This window comes from Varanus komodoensis, unplaced genomic scaffold (genome assembly GCF_004798865.1).
Source record: "Varanus komodoensis strain SLA01 unplaced genomic scaffold, ASM479886v1 scaffold114, whole genome shotgun sequence".
NCBI classification, from domain to species: Eukaryota; Metazoa; Chordata; class Lepidosauria; order Squamata; family Varanidae; genus Varanus; species Varanus komodoensis.
Window position 1 is genome coordinate 179,950 of NW_025335328.1, and position 24,372 is coordinate 204,321.

The 24,372-nt window shown below is 61.3% G+C and overlaps 1 protein-coding gene across 1 annotated transcript; it reads left to right on the forward strand.

Annotated features, from left to right (window-relative positions):
* Positions 1-51: 51 nt before the first annotated feature.
* Positions 52-23,465, forward strand: GTF3C2 (general transcription factor IIIC subunit 2). Its single transcript, XM_044421056.1, has 19 exons — positions 52-805; positions 5,255-5,638; positions 6,249-6,618; positions 7,021-7,285; positions 7,438-7,532; positions 10,137-10,214; positions 10,442-10,543; positions 11,682-11,909; positions 12,346-12,457; positions 12,609-12,726; positions 15,706-15,737; positions 16,103-16,232; positions 16,326-16,470; positions 16,913-17,074; positions 18,184-18,271; positions 18,372-18,500; positions 18,975-19,121; positions 22,422-22,529; positions 22,724-23,465. Exons 1-19 carry the CDS (start codon positions 52-54, stop codon positions 22,940-22,942), a joined length of 3,666 nt encoding a protein of 1,221 aa, XP_044276991.1. The 3' UTR covers positions 22,943-23,465.
* Positions 23,466-24,372: the final 907 nt, after the last annotated feature.

Below are 24,372 nucleotides of genomic sequence, written 5' to 3' on the forward strand. Positions count from 1 at the left end.
GGCCAGGCTGCAGGCGCATCAGCAGCAGGGGCAAGTCGCAGTCCAGCTCCCATGGAGGCTCGCCTGCTGCATGCCCCAGCTCACCGGAGGCTGCCTCGGCTCGGCCCTGGCCTGGCAGCCAGCGCCCGCCTCGGCAAACCCAGTCGCCAGAGGCCGCGGCGGCCCTCGGTGGGAGGGGCCCGGGTTGCCGGGAGCGGCATACGCGGGCCAGGGGTCGGGGTGGAAGGCAGCCGCGGGGCGCCGGCCTCGGCCTGCAGCCCAGAGCGGGGCCAGGACGACCCAGCGCCGCCTTCCGTGCGCCCGGCGAGCCTGCAAGGGGGGGGGGCCGCTGCCCGGCCGCCTCGGACGGAGCGCCTCGCGCCCCGCCGGGCCGGCCCGGGGAAGCGCCCCCGCGGCGCCCCGCGTCCCCGCAGGCCTCCCGGCGGCCGAGTAGGCGGCGCGTCACTTCCGGCGGGGCGGGGCGGGGCGGGCTCCGAGACGGCGCCCCGGCCACGTGAGGGCGGAGCGGATGTGGCGTCGGAAGTGACGTCAGGAGCCAGCGGCGGCCGCCATCTTGGCTCCGCGGTGCGTTGCTGTGACAGGGGGCGGGCGAGCCCAGCGGCCCGTCCCGGCGTCGTTCCCGGCCGTCCCCGCGGCGCGCCGGCATGCGGGGCGGGAGGAGGCCGCGGCAGCGGCAGTGAGGCGGCGCTCTTCCCAGCGCGTCTCGCCCGGGCTGCCCGCGGAGGGCGCCGCGAGGAGCCTTGGCCGCCTTGCGCGGCGGCGCTCGGGTCCGCCTCCTCCCGCGTGTCGGTGACGAGCCTGCGAGGTGAGTGGGGCGGGGGCGAGGGCGAGGGGCCGCGGGCCCTCCGGGTGTGTGGGGCCGCGCTGATGCCGGCGGGAGCTGTAGAGTTAAGGTCCCCGCCCTTCGCCTCGGCCTTTCGAGAACTGGCCCGTTTGGGAATGATAAAGCTGGAACGCACGTACCTTGGAGATCGTCTAGTCTGCCCTCCTGGCTGTGTTTGTCTACGACTGCAGGCCCTGCATTGTAAGGTATCGCTGCGGAACCCCTGACAGGTCATTACGCAGCCTTCAGTGTTTCCACCACCTCCTGAGGCAGTCTGTTCCCCTGCTGAAAGGCTCTCCCTCTTAGGACATCTTGCCTAATCTTAAATAGATTTTCCCTGTGGATTCTAGTCCTGCCCTCTGGAGCAATGCACAAGTAGGCTCTATCCTTTGCATAGCTACTTTTTTGTGTAATTGAAGGCCACCATCATGGATTTCCCGAATCATAGAATAAACTCTTCCTGGCTAAGCATACCGAGCTGTTCCAACAGTCCTTCACAGGGCTTGGTTTCCAGGGCCCTTGCCATCCTGATTGCTTTTCTGTGGAGGCTTCTTAAAACTATTACTGTTACTTTACTGTTATTCTAAACCACTCAGTAGTTGAATATCTCTGGCTGGTTTACAACTGTCCATAAAGTACAATACAAATGCAATCTATAATGCAAGTGAAAGAAACAATATCATAAAATTGTATCTAAAAATGTAAAAGGCAGATTTCAAATAAAGCATATTGGATGCCAGCACAAGTAGGATAGAATTGGTATAATATGTTTGGTTCTTTTGCTCCCATTTAGTAATCTGGCTGCTGCATTTTGTAGAAGCTGAAGCTTTTGAACAGTCTTCAAGGGCAGCCCCGTGTAGTGTGTATTGCAGCTCAGTCATTCCTGAAAGGTGGTTTACTGAAATCAAGCTATTTCTGTCCAGGTAGAGATGCAGCTGGAGCAGCTGCCGTGACTGTGACACTCCAACCCACTGAGGCCACCAGAATCTCTAGTGGCAAAGATGACTCAAGGAGAGTCCCTAAGCTATGAATCTGCTCTTTCAAGGGAAGCATGACTCCATTCAAATCACCCGATTTATATATTTATTTGGAATTTTTGTATGCCGTCCCATTCACATAAGCCTCGGGACGGCTTCCAACATCATAAATAAACAACATACAGACAAGTACATATAACATCTGGATTCATCCTGGCTAAAAGTTTTAAAACCAATAAATAATATTAATAATTATTAAAATATCGTTTAAATAAAAAGGTCTTGGTCTGGCGCCGAAAAACAAATAACGATGGCACCAGGCGGACCTCTCTGGGGAGCGCATTCCATAGGCGGGGCGCCACCGCGGAGAAGGCCCTCCTCCGGGTACTTTGCCTCCTGATGTCTCTCCCAGAGGGCTCCCGGAGGAGGGCCTCTGCTGCCGATCTCAGGGGGCGGGAGGGCAAATATGGAAGCAGGCGTTCCTTCAGGTATCCAGGTCCCAAGCCGTTCAGGGCTTTGTAGGTGATAACCAGCCCCTTGAATTGAGCCTGGACTTCGATGGGGAGCCAGTGAAGCTGGTAGAGGACGGGGGTTATATGATAAAGATAATGCAAATCTTTATAAATATCTTTATATAGGTAAAGGCAGAAATGCTTTCCCCCATCCCAGAAGGGATGGGGAAGGATCGCGCAACATAAGAAAAGCCGTGCTGGATCAGAGCAAAGGTCCGTCTGGTTTTCCACCTCCAGCCGGCCTTACTCAGAGTTTAGCTCAAGAGCTGCTCTGCTAGCTTATTATTCTTTCAGTACTTGGTCTGCAGCCTAGTTCCATCCTGGTTCAAGCAACATCTACCCCTCTGGTACAGGCCTGCCTTTTCCAAAAATGGTCTGCATTGTCTAGCCAAAAACAGAAGTTCTTAAATTCCTGTTTTTCAAATTTGGGGGCGGAGGGGAGGTTAAGCGTGTTTCTTCATTGGTTGTGTTATATTTATTTTAACATGCATGCTGTCCTTAGAGTTTTTGCTATAAAATGATTCATAAATGAATAAAACTCGTTAAATAATCTAAATTCCTCTTCCTGACACCACAATCCCATCGACACATTGGGATTCCTCAGCTTTGCCTGTCTGGCTGGACCTGCATGTGGAACTGCTGCCTTGGGACCCCAGTAATAGGTAGTAGGCAGCATATAAATGGAAGCATAAATAAATGAATAAACTGTTGACATGGGTCCTGGCTACCTGAACGAGCGCTTACGTCCGTATATGCCCGACCGCCCTTTGAGATCTGCGGGAGAGTCCCTTCTCCGGGAACCCTCCATGAAAGAAATTAGGAGAGTAAGTACCCGGAGGAGGGCTTTCTCTGCGGTGGCGCCCAACCTATGGAATTCACTCCCCAAAGAGGTCCGCCTGGCACCGTCGTTACTGGTTTTTCGGCGCCAGGTAAAGACCTTTTTATTTAAACATCATTTCAATTGTTAAAACATATGATCTGGCCTGGGCAACTTCTTCTTCCTTCTCTTTCTCCTCCTATATTTTTATTTTATACTGATAATTTTAATTTTGTATTTGTAAATCAATGTATTTTCTGTATTGTTATATTTAATGGTAATTTTATTATGTACTATTGTATTTCAATGTATTTTATCATGTTGTAAGCCGCCCCGAGGTTTCGGCAAGGGGCGGCATAGAAATGTTATAATAATAATAATAATAATAATAATAATATTAGAGACACCGTACCTTTCATCCTTCCACCTCGCCACCTAAATTTGGCTTCCAGGACCATGTAACTACATGTCCCTGTGTCACTGGCCCCAGCAGGGACAAGAGCCACTGATTCCTGCTTGCCGCTGTCTGTCAGGCTACCTAGATGCCAGGTGATATCCTCAGCCTTCACCAGGGCAGCTTACCATGCAGCCTGCATGCCCATCATAAGCCCAGTGACAGAACGTCTCACCCCATAGCCCGCCCACCTCTCAGAGGTACATTCCCAGCGGGACCTTATATTTGCTTGTTTTCTGAGGACAGAGTACTTTCTGTGGAAACAATTCCCTCTTCCTCAAAAGGACAGCCATTTTCCGCAAGATCAGCCTGCTCCCTGACAGCAGTCAACCCAAGACTGGCACGCCATATCAGCTCCCCGAGGGTCTGATCTGCTGGCCCTTATGCCTTCCTCAGCTGCTCAGGTCTCTGACGCAAGCTTGCAGGAAACACACATGTTCCTCTAGAGCAGTGATGGCAAACCTTTTAGGGACCGAGTGCCCAAACTGAAACCCACTTACTTATCGCAAAGTGCCGACACTGCAATAAAACCTGAAAACTGCGGTTTTAGTTTAGAAAAAACAACTCACAGCCAGTCCAAGCAAATATATATACATCCCTGGCAGTGCACTGACCGGCCATGCAAACCCTCGGACGAGGTGCAGCTAATGAGTTGCAGCTTGTGACATCATTGCCTGGCGCCACTACTCTGTTTCGAGCATGCGCATGACCCCTATGTGCGCTGTTATCCGATGTTATCCGATCCGATGCTTGGCTACTGGGGCAATGCTGGAGTGACTTGGCTCATATGCTAACAGAGAGGGCAATTTTGAAAACACCGTCCTTGAGTAGCTTTCTCTGTGCTGCTCATCATTTCTGCCCATTCTAAATACATTCTACCCATCAAAATCATGCCAGGACACCTCGTTTTTTGAACCCTAACCCTATCCTGGTGCACACCCCTAACTCTAATATAGGGCTAAAGTTAGACTGAAAATAATGTGATTTTGAAAAAGCCTTCCTTGAGTAGCTTTTTCTGTGCAGCTCATCATTTCTGCCCATTCTAAACACAATAAAACCTGAAAACTGAGGTTTTAGTTTAGAAAAAACACCTCACAGCTAGTCCAAGCAAAAATATATATCCTTGGCAGAGCACTGACCAATCATGCGAAAGCTCGGACGAGCCGCTGCTAACGAATTGCGGCTTGTGAGATCACCTGGTGCCGCTACTCCTTTCTGAGCATGCACATGGCCCCTGTGTGTGCTGTTATGCACATCTGTTGGGGCGTTGCTGGGGCAACTTGGCTCGTGTGCCAACAGAGGGCTCTGCATGCCCACCGTGGCACGCATGCCATTGGTTCGCCACCGCTGCTCTAGAGCCAGGAACTCCTTACAACAAGCTGACATCCACAATTTCTGCCTAGCTCAATCTGTCAGACAGTTTGCGTGTTACGTGCAGTGCGTTGCACTGAATAGCTCCCACTCCAGGCTGGCTTTCTACCTGCACAGCTGTTCCTTTTATTGCTATCACTGATTTTGTTTACCTGGAAGACCAATTTGGTTGCTTGCAGACGGCAGGGAAGGGCTGACGCACCTGGCTCGGGTGCTCCACTCACCTCAGCGCTTCGCTGGCGTGCACTGCTGTTTTGTCCTTGCTTGTCTGACACGCCCCGTTTCCATCCTGCTTTGTAGGGTGTCGGGAGGATGGGAGGAGGAGGAGCACCTGCCTGAGCAACTCGGGTGCCTTCATGGAACCTTGCCCCACGCCCAGCCGCACCATGGGGATCGCCAGGGGAACGACAGGCCCCGCAGGTGGAGGGGCAAGCCGGAGCCTTCGCACGGAGCCTCGCCCAAAGAGCCCTCGCTGGGGCGGGCCGGCCGCAGTGGCAACGTTCCCGAGTGAGGCCGATGCAGCAGCAGCCCTCCCTCTGGAAAGCTGTCTGCAGGAAGAGAGGCGGGAGCAGCCAAGCCCCAGGAACAAGCAAGTGGGACCGGGAGCGGCTGGTGGGGAGCGCCTTCCTCCAGAGCAGCTGAAGAGGCAAGCGGAGGCGGCAGGGACCCCTCTGGAGCCCCTCGGTAGGTGTCAGTAGCTGCCCTGGTAAGGATGCCTTGACCAAGGGAACAATCCGCTGTGATCCAGAGAACCGCAGAGCAGGGGCCTCTCCCGCCCTTGTCCCACGCACTCACTGAACAGCCTCTCCGAGGATGGGGACTCTCCGGGGCAGCACAGGGCGGCTCACGGGAGGCTGCAGGGGACGGGCGCCTTGCAAAACCAGGCAGGAGCGCCACACAAAAAAGCGCTCGCTGAGTGAGTCCTGCAGGCGTGGGCCTGTCTCCTCTCGTGCACACGGTTCCTCGGAGGAGGGGGTCCTGTCAGATGGGAGGCCCGCTGTGCAGAAGGCCCAGCCCCAGGGGGCAGCCTGCAGATCTCGAGGCACTGGCCCCTGCAGAACTGCGACGCACCAGGAGCTGGGGAGAATGTGGGTGCCCCCCGTGGCTGCGAGGATGAGGAGGGGGTGAGGAATGAGCCGGGTGCCCTGCTGGGCTGCATGGGGAGCGGCATCCCCTGAGGTCTGCGGGCCTCGTGCGGGCAGTTGAAGCTGAAAGGGCAAGGGCAGCCGGCCGGGGCCGGGATCCAGGCACGAGTGAGTGGCAGAACTAGCGCAGCCTCTTCCTGTCCAAGCAGGTGAACAGGGTGCTTCCCCCACCCAAGTCCTGGATCGTCCGGAAGAGGCACTGGCAACAGTTCCAGCTGTACGGAAGCGTTCTCGTGGGCGGAAGCGGAAGAAGGCTGCTGCCCGCAGAGGCCCCAGCCCCAGGGAACCTCCCAGGGTACCGAGCGAGGGCCCAGGGCCCTCGCAGAATGGCCCCCTTCCTCCCGTGAGAGTGCCAAAGAAACGAGGGCGCAAGTCCAAGGCGGAGCTGCTCCTGCTGAAGCTGTCGCAGGGCCTGGAGTGCCAGGCACACGACCAGAAGCCGCGGGCCGGCAGGGAGGACACAGACAGCCTCGAGGCGACCCCGGAAGGGGGCCGGCCCAAGCGTCGAGCGGCAAAAGTGTAAGCCGGGGAGGGGTGCTGATTTGCTCTTTGGGAAGCTGGGCGGGAGCAAGACAGGGGGAGGGGGGCGGCCGAGCGAGTTACGCGCCTCCATGCTTGCCCTCCGCGAGCACTCTGGAGCCCTCAGCGCTGGAGCCCAGAGGCGGGGGACTGGTTCAGGCTCACAGGTGTTGTGGTCCTGTTTTTCTAAGAAAGCGCACAGGCGGGGGACTAGGAGTGGCGATCCAAAGTAAGAGGTGGCATTTTGCCTGGTGGCTGGTTTGGGCAGCGCTGTTGGGGCGAGTTGATTCTCTGCCATCCCAGTGACCTTACGGCCACGTGGACCATCCCAGCCCTTTGCCTGGCTGCCTGGGGAGGGCACGACGGCTCGGTCCTTGACCTCATGGCCCACCCCCTCCCCAGAGCCCTCCTTTACCTGCAGGAGCTGGCTGAAGAGCTGACCTCCGTGTACCAGGCCCCCGCTGGCGACGAGAGCGCAGAGAACAGCCCCGAAGAACCTGGCCGAAAGCGGCGCAGCCAGAGGCAGCAGGAACCAAGGCTGGAGGATGCAGACTTTGTCCCCTCTGAGGACGGGCTTCTGCACGATGAAGAGGAGGAGGAGGAAAGTGACCTCCTCCTGAGTGAAGCCTCAGAGTCCGAGTTGGATCCCGGCCTGCATGGAGCAGTGGTAACCCAGCCCTGAAGCGGCTTCCTGGCGGGAGGGAGGCCCTGCCTGGCGGGGCCAAGCTTGCCCTCCCCGCCTTCTCCTGGAGGGCTTCTTGCCTCTGGGGGCGGCTGCCTGCCGCGGGCCTCTCATCCAGATCTCCTCCTCCTCCCCAGAGGTCCAAGGCGCACTACCGGGGATTTGCCTCCAATGGCTTGCACAACTCCATCATGGCTCCCCTGTCAAAGTCCCTCACGACCACGCACCGCTTGTGAGTGTCGGGCTTCTTTGCCATTTCTGCCTTTCGCGATAGCCGCGGGAGCGGGGCTGGGAGGGAGGCAGGCAGCGGCTGCTGTGTGTGGGGTGGTGCGGTGCGGCTGCCCCAGTGCTCAGTGCCTGCACTGCGCATCCGCTGCAGAACTCTTGCCGGCGTCTGTGGCCGCTCTTGTTGCCTCGAGGAGACAGGCTCCCCAGCGGCAGTGGCCCTTGGCAGGGTGTCAGGTGGTGGCAAGGCACAAGCGAGTGTCTGGCGGCTGGCCAGGTCCCTGTGGCAGAAAGCGGCCCATCGACTGGAGGTGCCTTTGCCTGGGTGAACGTGCAGACCATCTTGCCCAGAAGGCATGCCTGGGACTTGCCTTTGGAAGGAAACAAGTCCCTTGGCAGACTCCCTTCGGAGTTGGGAAGTTTGACCCATGATGCTGGACCAGTGCGGGTCTGTGGACTGGAAGGTCGTAAAGGGTCGTGAAGACAGATCTCGTGGGAGAGGGAATTGTTCCCGCCCTCTAGGAGAAAGATGATTTGTTTCATGGTTTTCCACAGATCTTCAAAAACAAACGAGATCTGGCCACTCGCCCCGCAGGACAACCGGGCACGCTCTTAAATAGACTCAGAAGAGTGCAGGAGGCCACAGGGTCCCACTCCCTGCTTAGCACAGGACGCCCAGCCAAGCATTGCCCCCAGGTGGCTGTCCAGCCGCGCCCAAACGGCTCTCGTGTGGGAGAGCCACACACCTCCCAGGTTGTTGTGTCCTTTGTACTGCTCTCATCATCAGGCAATTTCGCCTGATACTAGTAAGAATCTGGCGCCCTGCAGCTTAAGCCCATTATTCCGTTTCCTGTGTGAGGACTGAGAAGAGATCCTGCCCTTCCGCTTTGTGCCAGCCTTTCAAGTACTCGCAAATGATACAAAACTGGTGGAATAGCAAACATCCTGGAAGACAGTGAAGATCCAGGGTGAGTCTGATAAGCTTGAATGCTGTGCTGAAAGCCACAGAATGAGATTCAGGAGAGACAAGTGCCGCCTCCTCCACCTCGCAAACAGAAACCAAGCACACAGATGCCAGATGGGGGATGCGTTGCGCAACGGAACTGAAAAGGAAAAAGGCCTTGGAGCGACTGTGGACAGCAGGCGAAATAGGAGCCAGCAATGCGATGCAGCTGCAGAAAGGGCCAGTGCGATCTTGGCAGGGATTAATAGAAGCATCCGTTCCAAAACACGTGAAGTGGTATTTTCCTATACTCCTCGCTAGTCAGACCTCACCTGGAAACCTGTGTCCAGTTCTGCGCACCAAGGCAGGAAAGAGGCAGGAAAATTAGGGTCCAGAGGAGGGCAAAAATGATCCCAGGTTTGGAAATGCTGCCCTGTGAGGAGAGACTGGGAGAACCGGGCATGTCCAGCCTTGAGATGAGAAGCCTGGGGGGGGGGGCATGATATTCCTCTATAAGCACCTCAAAGGCTGCCACAAAGGAAGGTCAAGATCTCTTCTGGCTGATGCCAGAGTGCAGGACATGGAATAACCAGTTGCCACCACCCAGTTTCTGGCTTCATACAGGGAAAAGCTTCCTCGCTGCCAGAGCAACATGGCAGTGAAGCCAGTTGCCTGAGGGTGGTGGGCTCTCCCCCACTGGAGGCATTCAAGGCGAAACTGGACCGAGTGGGGTGGTATAAAGTGGCAGCCTGCACCCGTAGAGGGTTGGACTGGATGACCTCCTTGGCCTCTTCCAGCTCTGCCCTTCTATGATTCTAAGATGGGGAATATTTAGCTCAGCAGCACTGGAAGTGGGAAGGGTCTCGGAATTCTTGGATGAGAAGCTGAAGGTGGTCAGCAGTGTGGTGCAAATGCCGCCTTCGGCTCCGTTATGAGAAGAATCGCTTCCAGATGCCGGGAGGGGCTGCTTCCGCCCTGCTCAGCGCTGCTCAGGCCCTGTCTGGAGAACGGTCTCCAGGTCAGGGCACCACACTTTTTGGAAAGGTGCAGACGAGCTGGAAAGGGCCCGGGGGGGGGGGGGGACAGCAAGGAGGATCCCGGGACTGGGAACAGAGCCCTGGGAGGGAGAGGTGGAAGGCACTGGGCCGGTTTAGCACTGAGAGGAGAAGGTTGGGGGAGATGGGGGGGCACGCTGCAAGTGCCTGGAAGGCTGTCACGGAGAGGAGGCCCCGGATCCCTTCCTGGCCATCCCGGAGTGCCAGACACGGAATAATGGGCTCAAGTTGCAGGAAGCCGGGCTCTGGCTGGGCATCAGGCAGGAGGGCCTGACCGTGAGGGCCGTGTGACAGTGGAGCCCATGAACCAGGGAGGGGTTGGGCTCTCCCAGCCTGGAGGCCTGCAGGATGTGGCTGGACAGCCATCTGAGAGGGGTGCTTGGCCACCTGTCCCCCTCCAGCCCCACTGTTGTGCGATTCCATGAACCTGACGCAAGGGGAGCCCCGTGCTCCGTTGTCACTGCTTTCCAGTTTCTCTATGAAGCGTCCAGGATGATGTCCGTCTGGGGGGCTTGGGGCCGGGGGGTGTTATCTTCTTGGCCTGCAGTAATGCTCCTTTCAGAGCTGTGTGTCCTCATGACTGTGCTTGTGCTTCTGGCCCTCTCACCCCCAGGCGCGAGCAGCTCCACTCTCACTGGGAGTTTCCCGAATGGATCCCCTCTGCCCGGCAGTGGGCCTTCCTCTCCGAGAGGTGAGTGCGCCACCTGCAGGGCAGTGCCAGGTGGGTGGTGGAGGAGGAACAGGCTCTCCTGGGTGCGGGGGGGGGGGTGGCTGACTCCTGCAGGGCGTGGGGACGGAGGTGCTCTCCGCCTGCTGGGAGGGGGCTGAGCGACTCTGCAGGCCTCCGAGGGGCAGGAGTGTCCAGATGTGACCAGCCCTGAAATGACGTCCCGCGGTGTTCTCCTTCCCCTTTCCAAGCCAAGCAGAGAAATACCTCCCTGCTGAGACCAAATCTCCGCTTTTCTCCATCCAGCGGGAAGGCTTGGAAGAAGACTGCGGTGCTCTGTACCGAATTAACAGGTGCGTGCGTTTGCGTTTGTGTCTCTCTTTCAGCCGGAGGTCATCACCACAGCTCAGTGGGGACACTGACAAGCATGCAGTGACTTACCTGGTTTTCGTTAGCTTTTATATTCCCCTTTTCTCCTCATGCAAGGAAGCCAAGTTGGCTCTTGTGGTCCTCCCGCTCTCCATTTTATCCTCACAACAAGCTTGTGCAGCAAGTTAGGCTTGGAATCGGTGAGAGGCCCCTCGTCACCCTAGGAACTTGTGGCAAAGGGTGCTGGAAGCCAGCTGATCCCCACACGCCACACCCCCTTCCCCAAAAACGAGGGACACCGAGCCTTTCCCAAATGAGTAGGCCAGTTGGGCGCTCCCTCTTGCTCCTCTGAAGACGGGGCTGGGCCTGGGACATCCAGGGAAGCCAGCCCTGCCTGCCCTTGCAGGATTGCCGGAGGAGAGCCTGTGATGCTTCAGTGGCCGGAGGAGGCTCTTGAGGGAGGAGCTGCTGGCATCCGCTGTCTGAGTTGGAAAGGGGATGGCCGGTTGTGGGGCACAAGGGGGCGCTGTCTCCCGTGGACACTTCTCTGGGCGGCTGGCGTGCGCCTTGCATGGGTCCCTCCCTGTACGGTGAGGAGCGAGAGCGTCTTTCAGCTGGGGTGCCTGGCTTTGTCTGGTCGGCCAGCGCTCCTCCCCTGCTTCCTCAGCCTTTGGCCTGATTTGCTGAATGAGTGGGGGGGCTGCCTTCAGTGGGGGGCCGTGGGGAAGCAGCTGCACCTCTGGGCAGCCGGCTCTCTCCAGCCGCTCTCCTGCCGCTGCCGCGGCTGGCGTGAAGGGGAGCCCCGGTCAGGCAATGGCACCCGCCCTCACCGCAGCAGAGAACCGCTGGAGGGGGAGAGGCCAGACTCTGGAGCGGGGGGCGCACAGCCAGCCCTGCCCCCGGCCCTCCCTCTGCACACTGCCGGCCTGCAAAGCAGCCCCCGGCCGGCCTGCTTTGGGGCGACAGAGCTGCCTTGGTGCTGAGCCGGCTGCAGGCCTGCGAGGGGGGATGCAGGCAGAGGCCCCCACTGCTGCCAGGCGGGATGGACCCGGAGGGGTGTGGCTCTCGCGTCAGCCCCTGGCCCGTGCCCTGGAGCAGTGACCCCCCTTCCCCTCCCGGCAGGTTTAACGCCTTGCAGCCCCACAGGGAGCGCCTGGACCTGACGTTCTTCGTTGGCGGGCCTGTCTGGGCGGTGGAGTGGTGCCCCACCCCGGAAGGCTCCCAGGCGGCCCAGCATGTCGCCGTCTCCTGCAACCCCAGCATGGACGAGCGGCACACTCTGGTGGGCATCCACAAAGGACCGGCGCTGCTCCAGCTCTGGGAGCTTGGACCCCTCCAGCAAGATGCAGGGTGAGCCTGTGGCAGGAGAGGCCGCCCGCCGCCCTCCGCCCGCCTCACCCCAGGAAGCCAGGCGTCCTGGCACCAGCTCACGGCCTGCTGCTGCCGCCGCCCCAGGCCAAGCCCAGGCTCAAAGGTGCCCTGGAACGGCTCGTGACATCCAGGCCCAAAGAGTGGGAGCAGCCAGTGTGCCAGGCCAAGCCCTCCCTTTGTTTCCAGGGAGAGTGCAAGAGAGGTGCGGGGGGGGGGGGCGGCGGCAGACCTGAGTGATGGGAGAGGAGCCGTGGCTACAGCCCCTTCCCTCTGTCCATCTTGGAGGCTCGGCATCACCCACGCACTTCTCCACCGGGGGAAAGTGGGCTGTCTGCGCTGGGCCACACATCAGGCCCAGCCTGTGTGGTTGGGGGGGGGGGGGGTTTCCCCCCACCCCCTTGCCTCCCCCCCCCAGGTCGGCCACCAAGCCCGGGCTGGCGTATGCCATTGCCACCGACCATGGCTGCATCTGGGACATGAAGTTCTGCCCCAGCGGAGCCTGGGAGCTGCCTACCACCCACCGCAAGGTAAGGGCAGGGGCGCCTGGACAGCCTGGGCCGGGGCCCCTGGGCCGGGTGGCCCCCAGGGAAGAGGTTGGGCTCCCTAGCGCGTGGCTGCTGGAAGCCGTGCGCTCTGCTCAGCACCACTCCTGGGGGTTCTCGTTTCTTTCCCGTGCAGGCCCCGCAGATGAGCCGGCTGGGGCTGCTGGCGGTGGCCTTCTCTGATGGCAAGGTGCTGCTGTACAGCCTTCCTCACGCGGAGCCGCTGCGCGCCTGCAGGAGAGCCCAGGCCGCGGGTGAGGAGGGCCTGGCGGCGCGGGGAGGAGAGGGCGGGCAGGGCGCTCCTGGGCTCTCGCCCTGTGCTCTGCCGGTCGTGCCGTCTGCGCGGGGCTGCCTCCTGCAGGGTGGCTGGTTGGCTCTTGCTCTCCGGCGGGAAGTGGCGGCCTGGGGGCTCCGGCAGCACATTGGCCGAGCTCTGTGGTGGCCAGGAGAGCGGTGGCCTTCCCATCCGCAGGCAGTGCATCGACCCACCGTGGCTCTCGGACAGAGGATTGGCCTGCCACGCCACGCTACGCTACGCCACGCCACGCGTGCCTGCTCCTGGAGAATTCCCGGCATGGCATCAAGCCCGGGCAGCTGCTTGCCAGGTGGCAGCCAAAGACGGTGGTGGGATCCTCGCCCGACCTTCCGCTCCCCGTTTCCCAAGAGGGCTCCCCGCCGCTTCTCTCGTTCATGCAGTGGCCCCTTTCCTCTGACTCTCCGTATCTTTGCAGGCAGCTGCCGTGCCCCCACTTCCGCCGCTGCCCCTTCCCCCACCCTGCATGAGCACAAAGGCTGCCTGCCCCCCCCACACCCAGCAGCCTCGCGGTGCTCAGCCAGCCAGATCAGCTAATGGTGCTTGTAATGACATCTGTCTGCAGGAATGATGGATGATGATGAGATGGTGGGCACTCAGCCTGGGCCCCCGCTGGCGAGAGCAGCCAGCCGTCCCCAGGGAGCCCGGCCGGCGCTCCAAGCCCCTCCCCCGTGCCACGTCGCACGGCAGGGAGTTTCACTCGCCGCCCTCTGCCGCCCTCCCGCTTCCTTTTGGGTCCCTGGGACTGGCGGGGCCTCAAGCCGTCCTCAGCCGCTCCGGGGCCAGCTGACTCCTGATCTGCCAGGCAAACGGAGCCCAGCCAAGGGGGCCTCGCACGCAGGTGCCCAGCCGGTCGCTCACTGTGCCGCTGCCCCAGGCGACCGAGGACCCTGCGGGCAGATCGGGGCAGGGCTTCCTGGAGGGCACCGTCCCGCTCCTGTGGTGGGCGGGCAAAGGCCTCAAGCGGCTCCCGCGGTGGCCGCCCAACAAGCGCCGTCCCCAGCAGAGCGGCTGCCCAGCCGCCACGCTTAGAGGCTGCTGGGGCGCGCCTCTCTGGATTTGTCTGATCAGAACGGGCTGGTGGCCAGCACTGCTCATGGCTACCCTAATTTGGTTGCCACCCAAGTGCGCTGGCTGCCCCGGCGCCGCCTGGTCCAGCCTTCGGAATGAGGGCATTGGCAGAGCCCTTGCAGGAGAGTTCTGCCCCCACGGCGGGCTCAGCCCTTCCCCGTCTGGATCGGTGGGGACTGACAGCCCCCTTGCATTGTTTCCACATTTAATAGATTTATATGTTGCTGAGCACAGAAGGTGAATTATAGTATGTTGATAGAAACCAAATTAAGCAACGTAACTGCGAACAGGGAGGCTGAGCAGAGCATTCGGTTAGGGAAGGCCTGGTAAGAAATGAGACTGTAATTGGCACCTGAAGCATGAACTAGTCGGTGCTTCCCAGCTTCCGAGAAGGCGGGAAGGCCCACTTCCTGGTGGCCGGCAGATGGCCATCTGCAGGGCATGGGGCCAACAGACCCCCTCCAGTGATCTTAATGCTCTCATGGCTGTGCCAGGGAAGGAGGCCTGCGGGGAGCCGGGTCCCATGCATGTGAGGAGCACGGCCTTGTGCTTGACTCAGCGGCTGCCTCGGCAGCCAGGCAGCCCGTGCGCAGCACCCTGGCCGCCTCGCTCGGCCCCCGCTGCAGCAGCCGGAGCCAAGCGCAGGCGTAGCCGCGGCATGGAGCATGAGCTCCGTGGGAGGCTCCCGCGTGCCTGTCCATGCTGGGCAAGGGGCAGCGGTGGTGATGCCAGCCTGGGGTTGTGCTGTGGGCCCCTTGCTGCAGACGTCGCTGGGCCTGCAACGAGCGAGGCGTGTCCCGGCATACCGAGGCAGCATGCACGCCCTTCCTGCGCAGAGTGGTCCCTCCTGCGGCAGGCGCGTCCCCCTTCCCTGCACCCGGGCACCCGGTGCCAGCGGAGGCTCTGTCTCAGCAGCATTTTGCTCAGGTCGGTGGGCCTTTTCCAAGGCAGCGCTGCCTCCAGGCACTAGTCCAAATGGGTGCAGCCTTTCCTGCCTCAGCTGTTGCGGAGAAGCCCAGCTGGGAGTTGCCGGCGTCCTGCAGCTGCCCCCACGCTCCTCGTCACAGCTTCTGGCAGTCCCGCGTGGATGCTGGCCGGCAGGAAGGAGTGCTCCTCGGCCAGCAGTTGCGTAGCCACTCCCGAGCAGAACGTTGGGCAGGCGCTTGAGCCAGTGGGCCTGCAGCTCTGTCTTTCTAGGATGACACAGAGTATCTGGCTGCAGAAACTCGGCTCTCGGCCAGAAATGGCCCTCACTACCCACGGCTTGGCAGGAGAGGGCTGCTGGCGAGGGGAGCATTCTGAGTCGGCTCTGTGACCGAGGGGGCGAGCGGCGGCTCTTCCCTTCTGGGCAGCAAGCTCATTCCCAGCATGGGCACGGGCTGCCCTGGTCTCCACATGGAGGCGAGCTCAGCCTGAGCCCGTGGCCACCCACCCCCCATTTCCAGCTGGAGAGTGGGGACGGTCTGGCTGAGCCGTGCGGCTTGCTGACTGGCCGCCCTCCGGCTGGGGTGAGGCAGGTCCTGCCTGGCACCGGCCCGTCAGGTGCCAAGCCGGGTGCCTGGGGCAGCCTCTTCCTGATCCTGAGCTCCCGCAGGGACCGGTATTGCGTTTGCAAGGCTGCCTGGGGCGGGGGTGGGGGTCCTTTTGTTTGTGACGCTGTGGGGGAGCCCCGCAGACTGGGGGAGCTCTCCTCGGTTGAGGGGAGCTGATTGGTCCCGTCCAGCACTTGAGGGTCACCGAAAGGGAAGTCTTGCACTCGAATGGGCTACTCTTTACACCTCACGGCGTCAGGAGGGACGGGGCTTGTGCTGGCTGCTTCCCACCTGACTCCACCTCTTTCCCCCCACAGGTGAGCTCTCCTCCCGGCACGCCATCTGCAAGGTATGGCTCAGGCATAGTGTGCTTGGGGGCCTGCGCGATGCTTGGGCGTTGCGAGCGGCAGGTTCTCCAGGGAAGGCGCATCCGGGGGTCCTTGGAGCAGCAGCCGAGCCGAGGCCCGGTCCAGATGGGGGGGGGGTTACTTCCCTTGGGCCATCAGCCCGCCTCTGGCCCCATACCAGCAAGGAGGGTGCCACGCCACTGTGAGCTGCTTCCCTGCTGGCCGTGATGCTCTGCCGTGCGTGGCAACGGCCACTGCCCAGCCCAGCCCTCTGGCCTTTCTGCACGCCAAGCTGAGGCTATACCGAGCGCCGGTGCTCCTGCAGCGGCCCTTCCTCATGACGGGCGCCATGTCTCCTTCCGGGCAGGTCCAGTGCGTGGCCACCCTGCAGGTGGGCTCTATCCAAGCCGGGGGCTCCTCCGAGTGCGGCCAGTGTTTCAGCCTGGCGTGGATGCCGACCAAGCCACACCAGCACCTGGCAGCCGGCTTCTACGATGGTGAGAGTGGAGGGGCCTGGGAGCGGGTGGGCGCAGGAGGGGCTTCCTCTGGCTCATGCTCTGGCTCACCACACCGGCCCTGCCCCCCCTCAGGCACCGTGGCCCTCTGGAACCTCTCCAGCCAGTCCCTGCTGCAGAGGGTGCGCCAGCCGGATGGCTCCCTGAAGCTGTACCCCTTCCGCTGCTTCCTGGCCCACGACCATGCCGTGCGCAACATCCAGTGGTGCAAGGCGAACAGGTGGGGGCGCCAGTGGCCCCAGGGAGGCTGGGACCCCCCCCCCACGAGGGCTTCCTGGGTGGCAGTCGTTGCCCCACTGCAGCGGGGAATTCTCCAGCCGGAGACGCCGGTCCCCCCCCACATTCCCCTCCCACTCCGGGGCACTGAGTCGTCCCGCGTCCTGCACGCTGCCTCAGGGCAGCCTAAGACTTGCCGGCCCTGTCGTGTGCCCAGGTGCTTTCCGTGGGGCCCCCCAGGCCACCCCTGAGCTCTGCTCCCTCCTGCCCGGGAGGCAACCTTGGCAGCAGCGTCACTTCGGCAGCTGGGCTGTGCATCTGCTCTGGGTGCCTGTTGTGCCATGGGGCTTGGTGGAAGCGTGCCCCCCCCCCCGAGCCCCTGCCTTCAGGAGCTGGGCAGGCACTTGGCCAGGGAGCTGCAGCCCCTCCCTCTGGTTTGCTCCTAGCGACTTCATGGTGACTGCAGGGAATGATCGCAAGATCAAATTCTGGGACTTGCGCCGGCCGCATGAGCCTCTCAACAGCATCAAGCGCTTCCTGAGCACGGAGGTCGCCTGGTTGCTGCCCTACAGTGGCGTCACGGTCGCCCAGGACAACTGCTACGCCTCGTGAGTGGCCAGCCGTGGCGGCGTGGGGAGGGTGCCTGGCGCTGCTCGGCCTGTCCCGTGGAGCCAGCGTGGTTGCGCCAGCCAGAGTGAGCCCCTTCCTCAGGGTTCCGGAGGAAACTGCTCTTCCCGGTCCGGGTCAGCCTGTCCTTTCCCCCCCGGGGAGAGACGGAGGAGGCCGTGTTGCCCACCCCACCCCAGCAGAACCCAGGAGAGCGGATGGAGGAATGAGCCTCGGGTGTCTCTCCTGCCATGAGCAGCTCTCCCTGCCCGGGCCTTCCTGCACTCCCTCCCTCAGTCCTGAGCTCTCCTGGGGGCTGCGGTTGGTCGGAGGGCAGCTTCTCTGTGAAGCGCTGGGTTGCCTCTTTGGGGCCTGAGGCAGGACTGGCGCTCTGTGGCTGGGCCTCTAGTGGCCCAGCGCAACACGATGGATTTGCGCTTCTGCGCCCTCCTCTGAATGCTCTCCGTGTGAAGCCCTCTTGTCTCCGCGCTCTAGCCTCTTGCCAAGGCGTTCCGTCCGTTGCTGCTCCTGCTGGCACCCGGGCTCCTGTGCACAGTGCTGGTTCCGGAGCAGGAAGAGCCTTCAGGCTTCCAGTCCGGCTGACGGGCCCAGTGGGCAGTTCCTGGGCCCTGGAACACTTGCACGGACTGCCGGGAACGGGGGCTGCGCTGACTCCCTCCTCCTGGGGAGTGCTGGACACAAGCTGCCCAGGGCGCCTCTGCCACTTGGTCTCCGCTCCTGTTCCGCAAGGCAGGCTTGGGGTGGCAGGCGCTGCAGTCTTGGTCACTGGCGCCCCCATGGGGGCTCTTTCCGCCATGTAGGTTACACTGGGAGGGAAGCCAGCTCTGGACCCAAGGCCTCTCATGCTTTGGGGGGTCAGGACCAGCCCAGCACCCAGCCCTGCCCTAATCAGCTCGTGCTGCCGGAGGGTCCGGCCCCCAGGATCCCCAGCTGGCCGCCCTGGGTCAGTGCGGCTGTCCTTGCCACGGTGCCGGCCGTGCGCTGCCCCCAGCTGATGTGGGGAGCCAGCTGTGCTACAGTCCCCCTCTGGGGGGCACCTGGCAGCAGGCGGAGCCCCCGGCCAGACGCATGTCTCATTCTTGTGCTGCAGGTACGGCCTGTGTGGCATCCATTACCTGGACGCCGGCTACCTGGGCTTCCGAGCCTACTTCGTGGCCCCACGCAAGGGCACTGTGTGGGTAAGTCAGGTGCCCCCCGGGGGGTGTCTGCCAGGAGGGTGGGAGGGGTCCCCCAGCGCCCCCTCGTGATAGCGGCCCCCTGGCTCCGTCCCTCCTGCAGAGCATCTCGGGATCTGACTGGCTGAACTCGGTGGTGGCCGGCGATGTCACGGGGGAGCTGGTGGCTGCTGTGATGCCCGACCTCTCCATCAACCCACACAACGTGAAGCGCCCCTCAGAGCGCCGCTTCGTAGGTCTTGCCGCCGCCAAGGGACGGTGGGAGAGCTCAGCAGAGAGGGTGGCTGGCAGGAACGGCCTCCTCGAAGGCCGTGCTGGGCTGAGATGGGAGGGCGCACGGGGCTCCCCCAGCGCTTCTGCGCCGTAGAAGCTGAGGAGGCAGGTGTCTGATGGGAGGGGGTCTCGTTGCTAGCGTGGTCAACCCCCCATGTCTCCTCCGCCTCGTCTGCAGCCTCTGGGGCATTGAAATGCCCTTGGGACAGGTGCTGTCCAATGGGAGCAGCGGCTCTGCGGGCTCCAGTCTCGCTTGTCCTGGAGCCCAGGGTGGCAGCAGACCCTCTGGCTCGTGCTGGTTAGCCGGGGGAGGGGAGGGGAGGGGATGCTGGGGCGGCCTGGCTCCCTCGCCCGGGGCTGGCAGTGCATGAGGCTCGGTCCTGAGTGCTGGCCTGCGTCTGAGGCCGTGGCCCCCTGCGCTCCCTTCCGACAGCCCATCTGCAAGGCCAGCCTGCTTCCCTGCGAATCGCTTGGCAAGGAGGCTGTGCTGGCTGGAGCCACGGAGAAGCCTCCAGTGGAGGGCCGGACGTACAGCGCATCAGTGGCTCAGAACTACCTCATCTTCCGGGACGCGGACCTGGTGAGTGTCAGATTCGCAGGCGCATGGAGCAGCCGTGCGGGGAGGACTGACAAGGCCGTGGGGTCCAGTCCCTGCTCAGTGCAGGACCTCAGACCTGGATCTTAGGGGGCAGGCAGGTGCGCAAGGAAGGAGATGCTCCTTCAGGCACCAGGCCCCAAACTACCTAGGGCTGTATACGTTGTCACCAGCACCTTGCATTGGGCCTGGGTCTCAGGTGGCAGCCAGTGCAGGCGATGCAGGGCCGGCGCTACGTGAGCGTATCTGCCGGTCCCCGCCAAAAGCCTGGCTGCTCTGGAGCATCTGGAGCACCTCCAAGGGCAGCTCCATGTGGAGCACGTGCCATAATCCATTCCAAAGGAGGTGTCACTTCAGGTGGCCCAGCCCCAAACCGCTGAGGGCTTTGAATGTTAATGCTCCCACTTCGCAGCAGGCCTGGACTTCAGTTGGTAACCAGTGTAACTGTGAAGAGGACGACATTTGGCGCCATGTTCGTGCCGCCGGTCAGTCCGCAGCCTCGCTGCTCTGCTTGGAACCAGCTGGAGGCTCCAGACCATGCGCTCTTCTCCAGCCCTGTGGCGCTTCCCCCGTGCACCCCGCCATGATCCCGCACAGGTGGCAGGCGGGCAGTGGCTCTGTGCATTCTCCTGCCAGCTCCTTTGAGGCCCTATAGCGTGGAGCCCGCCGGGCCCTGCAGAGCGGAAGCCATGCAGCCCAGTTAGGCTGGGTGAGCCTTGCCCATGTTCCTGTCAACCTTGAGTGGCCGTCCCGCTCCTGCGCTTGCACTTCCCCATCACCAGGAAGCTCCTGGCTCTTCCTTTGCGCCAAAGTAGGGAACGAGCCCTTCCGCCTTGCCCTGTCATCCATTGTCATCTTGCCAGTCCCCCGGAGTAGCTGAGTCCCCACTCAGTGCTCTGTCCTTTACTTTGGACATGTCTGAAGGAGGCTTTTTGTGGCCTTTAGCATCTCTCGCGAGCCCCAGGTCAATCCTGACTTCACCCTTCCTGGCCATGGCCTGCTCCCTGCCTCTGTCCTTCCTTCGTAGCCTGCCCTGCCTTCCTTCCACTCCCTGTGCACGTCCGTTTTTATTTTCACATTATCTCTAGCCTTTCTGTGAAGCCATGTGGGCTTCTTCTGTTGTCTTCTCCCTTTTTCCTTGTTGGAACTGTTTGTACTTGTGCCTTTAGAATTTCCTTTTTAAAACACTCCCATGCATCTTGGACTCCTTATCTCATTTGAGTTGCTTGCCGTGGGACTTTACTTCTCATTGTTGTGCGTTTATTAAAATGGGCTTTCTGGAAATGCAGGGTACATGTTTGGCTACATGTGGCTTTTGCTTCCTTTAGAATCAAGAATGCACGTGAGGCACAGTTGGTTTCCCCCAGAGTCCTTGTAGCTGCTGCTTTGTCTACGAGGTCTTCCCTCTTGGTTGGGATCAGGTTGCGTAAAGCCGCACCGCTTGTTCCTACTTCTGCTTTCCGCTGGAGGAAGTTACCAGTAACACATGTTAGGAATCTCGTAGAGGGGTTGTGTTTGGCAGAATTTGTCTCCCAACAGCTATCAGGGAACTTGAATTCCCCCATAATGATGATCTCCTTGAAGCACTGACAATTTGCTTTTCCAAAGTTTCGTCCTCCTCTCCTCCGTGATCAGGTGGCTGGTGATAGGCTCCAGCCACCGTGCTCCTTTCATTCCCTGCTCCATGCCTTTTAATCCGAGTGCTCTTGATGGGGCTGCAGGCACATCCTCCTGCGTTTCTGGGCAGAGGTGTGTGTCTTTAATGCACAGGGCAGCTCCGGCTCCCTTTCTGCTCCTGCTTTTCTTCTTGAACAGGTTATCTCCTTCCATTGTTGAATTCCAGTCCTGGGAGTCATCCCACCAAGTTTCAGTTATGCCTCTCTGGTGGTTTTCCCCCTCCTGCATTGAGAGTCCAAGTTCATGCTGTTTGTTTCCTGTGGGTATTCGTATGTAGGCATCGACGGCCACATGCTTCACGCTCTAGCTTCTTTCCCACATTTTTTGGAAGACTGCCACCTGGCACTGTCACAGCTGCTCTCTCTGTTGTGGTGCAAAGGCCTTTGCCTGTTGTGAAGCCAGGATTCAGTTGAACGACCTCCTGATATACATCTTCGTGTTGTGGCCGAACACATTGCTTCCAGTCCTTGCAAGGCGCCACCCATCCCTCACCAGCAGCCCATCTTCCAGGACGTGTGGGCCATGGTCCCAGAATCCAAATCTCTCACGTCGGCACCACCTTCATAGCTTGGAGTATTTTTCCTTCCCTGTCTGTTCCTCTTCCAGTAATTGGAAGAATTGAAGAGAGAACTCTCTGGGTCCCAGAGTTCTTGACTTCCCTCCCTAAAGCTTCAAAGCCTGGTGTGATTTCTCCCGAGCTCCGCTTGGCAGTGTCCTTTGTTCCCAGAAGTGTAAGAAGGAAGGGGTTCGTCTCGGCGGGGCGTATGAGCCTGGCAGTCTTTCAGTCGCATGCTGTCCGTGCTGCGGGGAGGCAGCTCACCTGACAACTCCGCTTGCACCCCTTGGCATCTTTGCCATCGCTCGGCTGGCCTCTCGCCTCTTGTTCAGTGTTGCACTGGAAGTCTTGCCGTTCCTCCGCTGCAGGCTGCTCTCCAGCCGCATCCTTGAGTCACTGGAAGCAGCTGGAGCATTCCGCTGCATCAGAGCGTCTTCTAGTTCTTCCACCCGTTACCCTTTTCCGGGGAGTTTCCTCCTCGTGCTCCCTTCCCTCGGGATTCTCTTCTGCCTCAGCGCACAGCTGCCCTTCTGGCTCCTGCACTGCTCTCGGCTGTTCCAGTTCCACCTTCCGGTCTTCCCTTGCGGATGGACGCTCGCTGCTCTCGCCTCTCCCTCTCGCAGGGCTGCCACCTCGCACCTGCCGCACATGCAGGCCTTGTTGGCCTTGGGCAGGACAAGCAGTGTTGCACAGGCGTTGCGGGTCTCCTCTGCTCTCAGTACGTTTGAGTTGGGACCCTGTGATTAGACACAAGGCTGAGAAAGCAGGTGGGGGGCCAGGGCTCTGCCGTGGCTCCAGGAGTCTGTGATTCTGGCGCCGAGCTCCGCTGGACGGGACCAGTGGGGCTGGCCCAGAGAGGGAGGTGTCACCAGAGGGTGTCCAGGGAGGGCTGTCAGCTGCACCCCAGCAGAGGAGCCCGGGACTCCTACTCCCCACCCGAGTCCTGCCTGCCCTTCTGTGGCGCTTCCCTTGCTGACCAGGCCCCCCAGTGCCCCCGACAATGGGGGTTGCGGCACCTGCTCTCAGCAGCGCTTCTCCATCTGTCCCCCCAGAGGAGTTTCAAGCACTTCTTCAAGCGGAAGCCCCGGAAGCCGGTGCTGGGAGCAGAGGTGAAGGAGGGGGACGGCCTGGGCCGGCTGCAGTTAGAAGCCGTGCACAAGGTGAGACGGGAGGCCGAAGGTGGCCTGCTGATGGCTGCGGGCTGCCCCCTTGCTCTGTTGTGCGTGCGGGTGCCAGGCCAGCCCCTGGTGCCCCGCGCCTCCCCGCTGGCCTGGCTCGCTGGCCTGCCCACCCCTCCCGGGGGCAGGCGGGATGTCGGGAGGGGGTGCCTCCACTTCCCGGCTCCTCACTCCAGCTCCCTTTCCGGCAGGTTCGCTTCAGCCCCAACTTGGACTGCCACAGCTGGCTGGTCTCGGGGGGCCAGTCCGGCCTCGTGCGGCTTCACTGCCTCCGTGCGCTGGCGTCCCCCGCCAGCCGCAAGCTCCTGCTCGAATGCCAGGTGCAGTTCAGCGCCATCTTCGACGCAGAGGGGCCTCCAGCAAGCATCCCTGGGGAGCGTGGCGGTGGCAGCTGAGCAGCACCCGGGGCAGGTCTCTGACAGCGGCAGCTGTCGCCGCGGGATCGCTGGCGTCCTCCAGAACGGCGCAGCGCCGGCAGCGGGCAGGTGGGCCAGCCAGAGCTGCAGCGAGGCCGGCCGGACCGAGCAGAGGACAGCATGGGACAGTCCGAGCTGGCCAGGGAGGCCGCCCCCTTTGTGGGCGGCCAGAAGAGAAGGAGCCCGCCCCCTCCCGCCCCCAGCCGTGTGGCCGGGCCTTCCGCTCTCACGCTCTTCCCTGCACAGGCCACATGGCTCCGGCTGTGGGGGGGAGAAGCAGGGTGGGAAGGTCACTCCTGGCCGGCCAGGCAGGGTGGCACTCCGTGCTCCCTCTCCCTGCCTGGAGCGCCACCCCATGCAATTGGGGCTGGGGCGGGGGAGGACCCCGAGCAGGACCCCAGGAGGGCTGGTGGCCGCCCCTTGCCTCGGTGGGCACCACTTGCTCACATTGAGCCGTTTTGTCGTCCGTCTTCACCATTACTAAAGTGTGTTTTGCTTTGTACCACGCCTCTCTCCTTTCCTGGCTGGCTTCCTTGGGCACGGGGCGAGACGTGGCCCACCCATCTGGGCCGCAGGCAGGTGAGGCGGCGGCCCCGGTCCCGGTCCCTGCTGCCAGTCGGGGTCCGACCCTGTGCCTGTCTGCAGGCGTGGGCTTGGTCTGCATCGGGCTTGGTCTGCCACTCGGCCTGCTCTGGCCACAGCTTGCACCCCTTCTGCTTGTACTCTCGGGAGCGAGGCGCTACCCCTTCCTCCGTGGCAGGAGGACGCACCGTGTCGCGTGCGCACATGCTGGCAAGCTTCTGAGGTGCACGCAGCAGGCTGACCGGTTCGGCCGGACTGACAGCTCAGGTTCGTAGGACGGCCCGTGTGCAGGGGAGCTGGCCCATCCCAGCAGGGCTGCTGGCTCGGCTCTGAGGATGCGGCCGTCATCGAAACGGACCCAGCTGCAGCTGCAGGCCGAGGCCCTGGGTGCCCGCCTGGGCCCACCGGGGAAGGAGCTAGTTCACGGGCAGCCGAGGGGCCCGGTCAGCCTGTCCATGGGAATGAGGAAGAGCAGGAACATCTGCGGGGAGGGGTGGACTGGATATGGGGAGTCTGTTGGATGGACCCAGTGGTTTGTCGTCAGTCAGAGGGTGGCCCGGCTGGGGCCCCAGAGGAAGGAGCGCCAGCGTGCCCAGTTCCACAGCACTGCTCCCCCAGGGACAAGTGCAGAGGGATTCATAAGCAACGCTTTGGGTGAAGAGGGCCAGAGAGGGTCTGACGTCTCACTTTATGTATGCTCAGAGTTACATGTAAAATAAAGCCATTTGGCAAGAAGCGCCAGGGAGACTGTTACTACTGTGAGGGAGTACTCCGCTCACAACACACTGCCTGCTGGGCTCTCAAGAGAAGTTGGGCAGGGCACCGAT

Bases quoted from the DNA above. Each gene is read 5' to 3' on its own strand.
- GTF3C2 (XM_044421056.1), top strand. From the start codon at position 52: ATGGAGGCTCGCCTGCTGCATGCCCCAGCTCACCGGAGGCTGCCTCGG. The intron at 7,286-7,437 runs GTAACCCAGCCC...CCTCCTCCCCAG, and splicing joins CCGGCCTGCATGGAGCAGTG to AGGTCCAAGGCGCACTACCG. The intron at 10,215-10,441 runs GTGAGTGCGCCA...CCCCTTTCCAAG, and splicing joins TGGGCCTTCCTCTCCGAGAG to CCAAGCAGAGAAATACCTCC.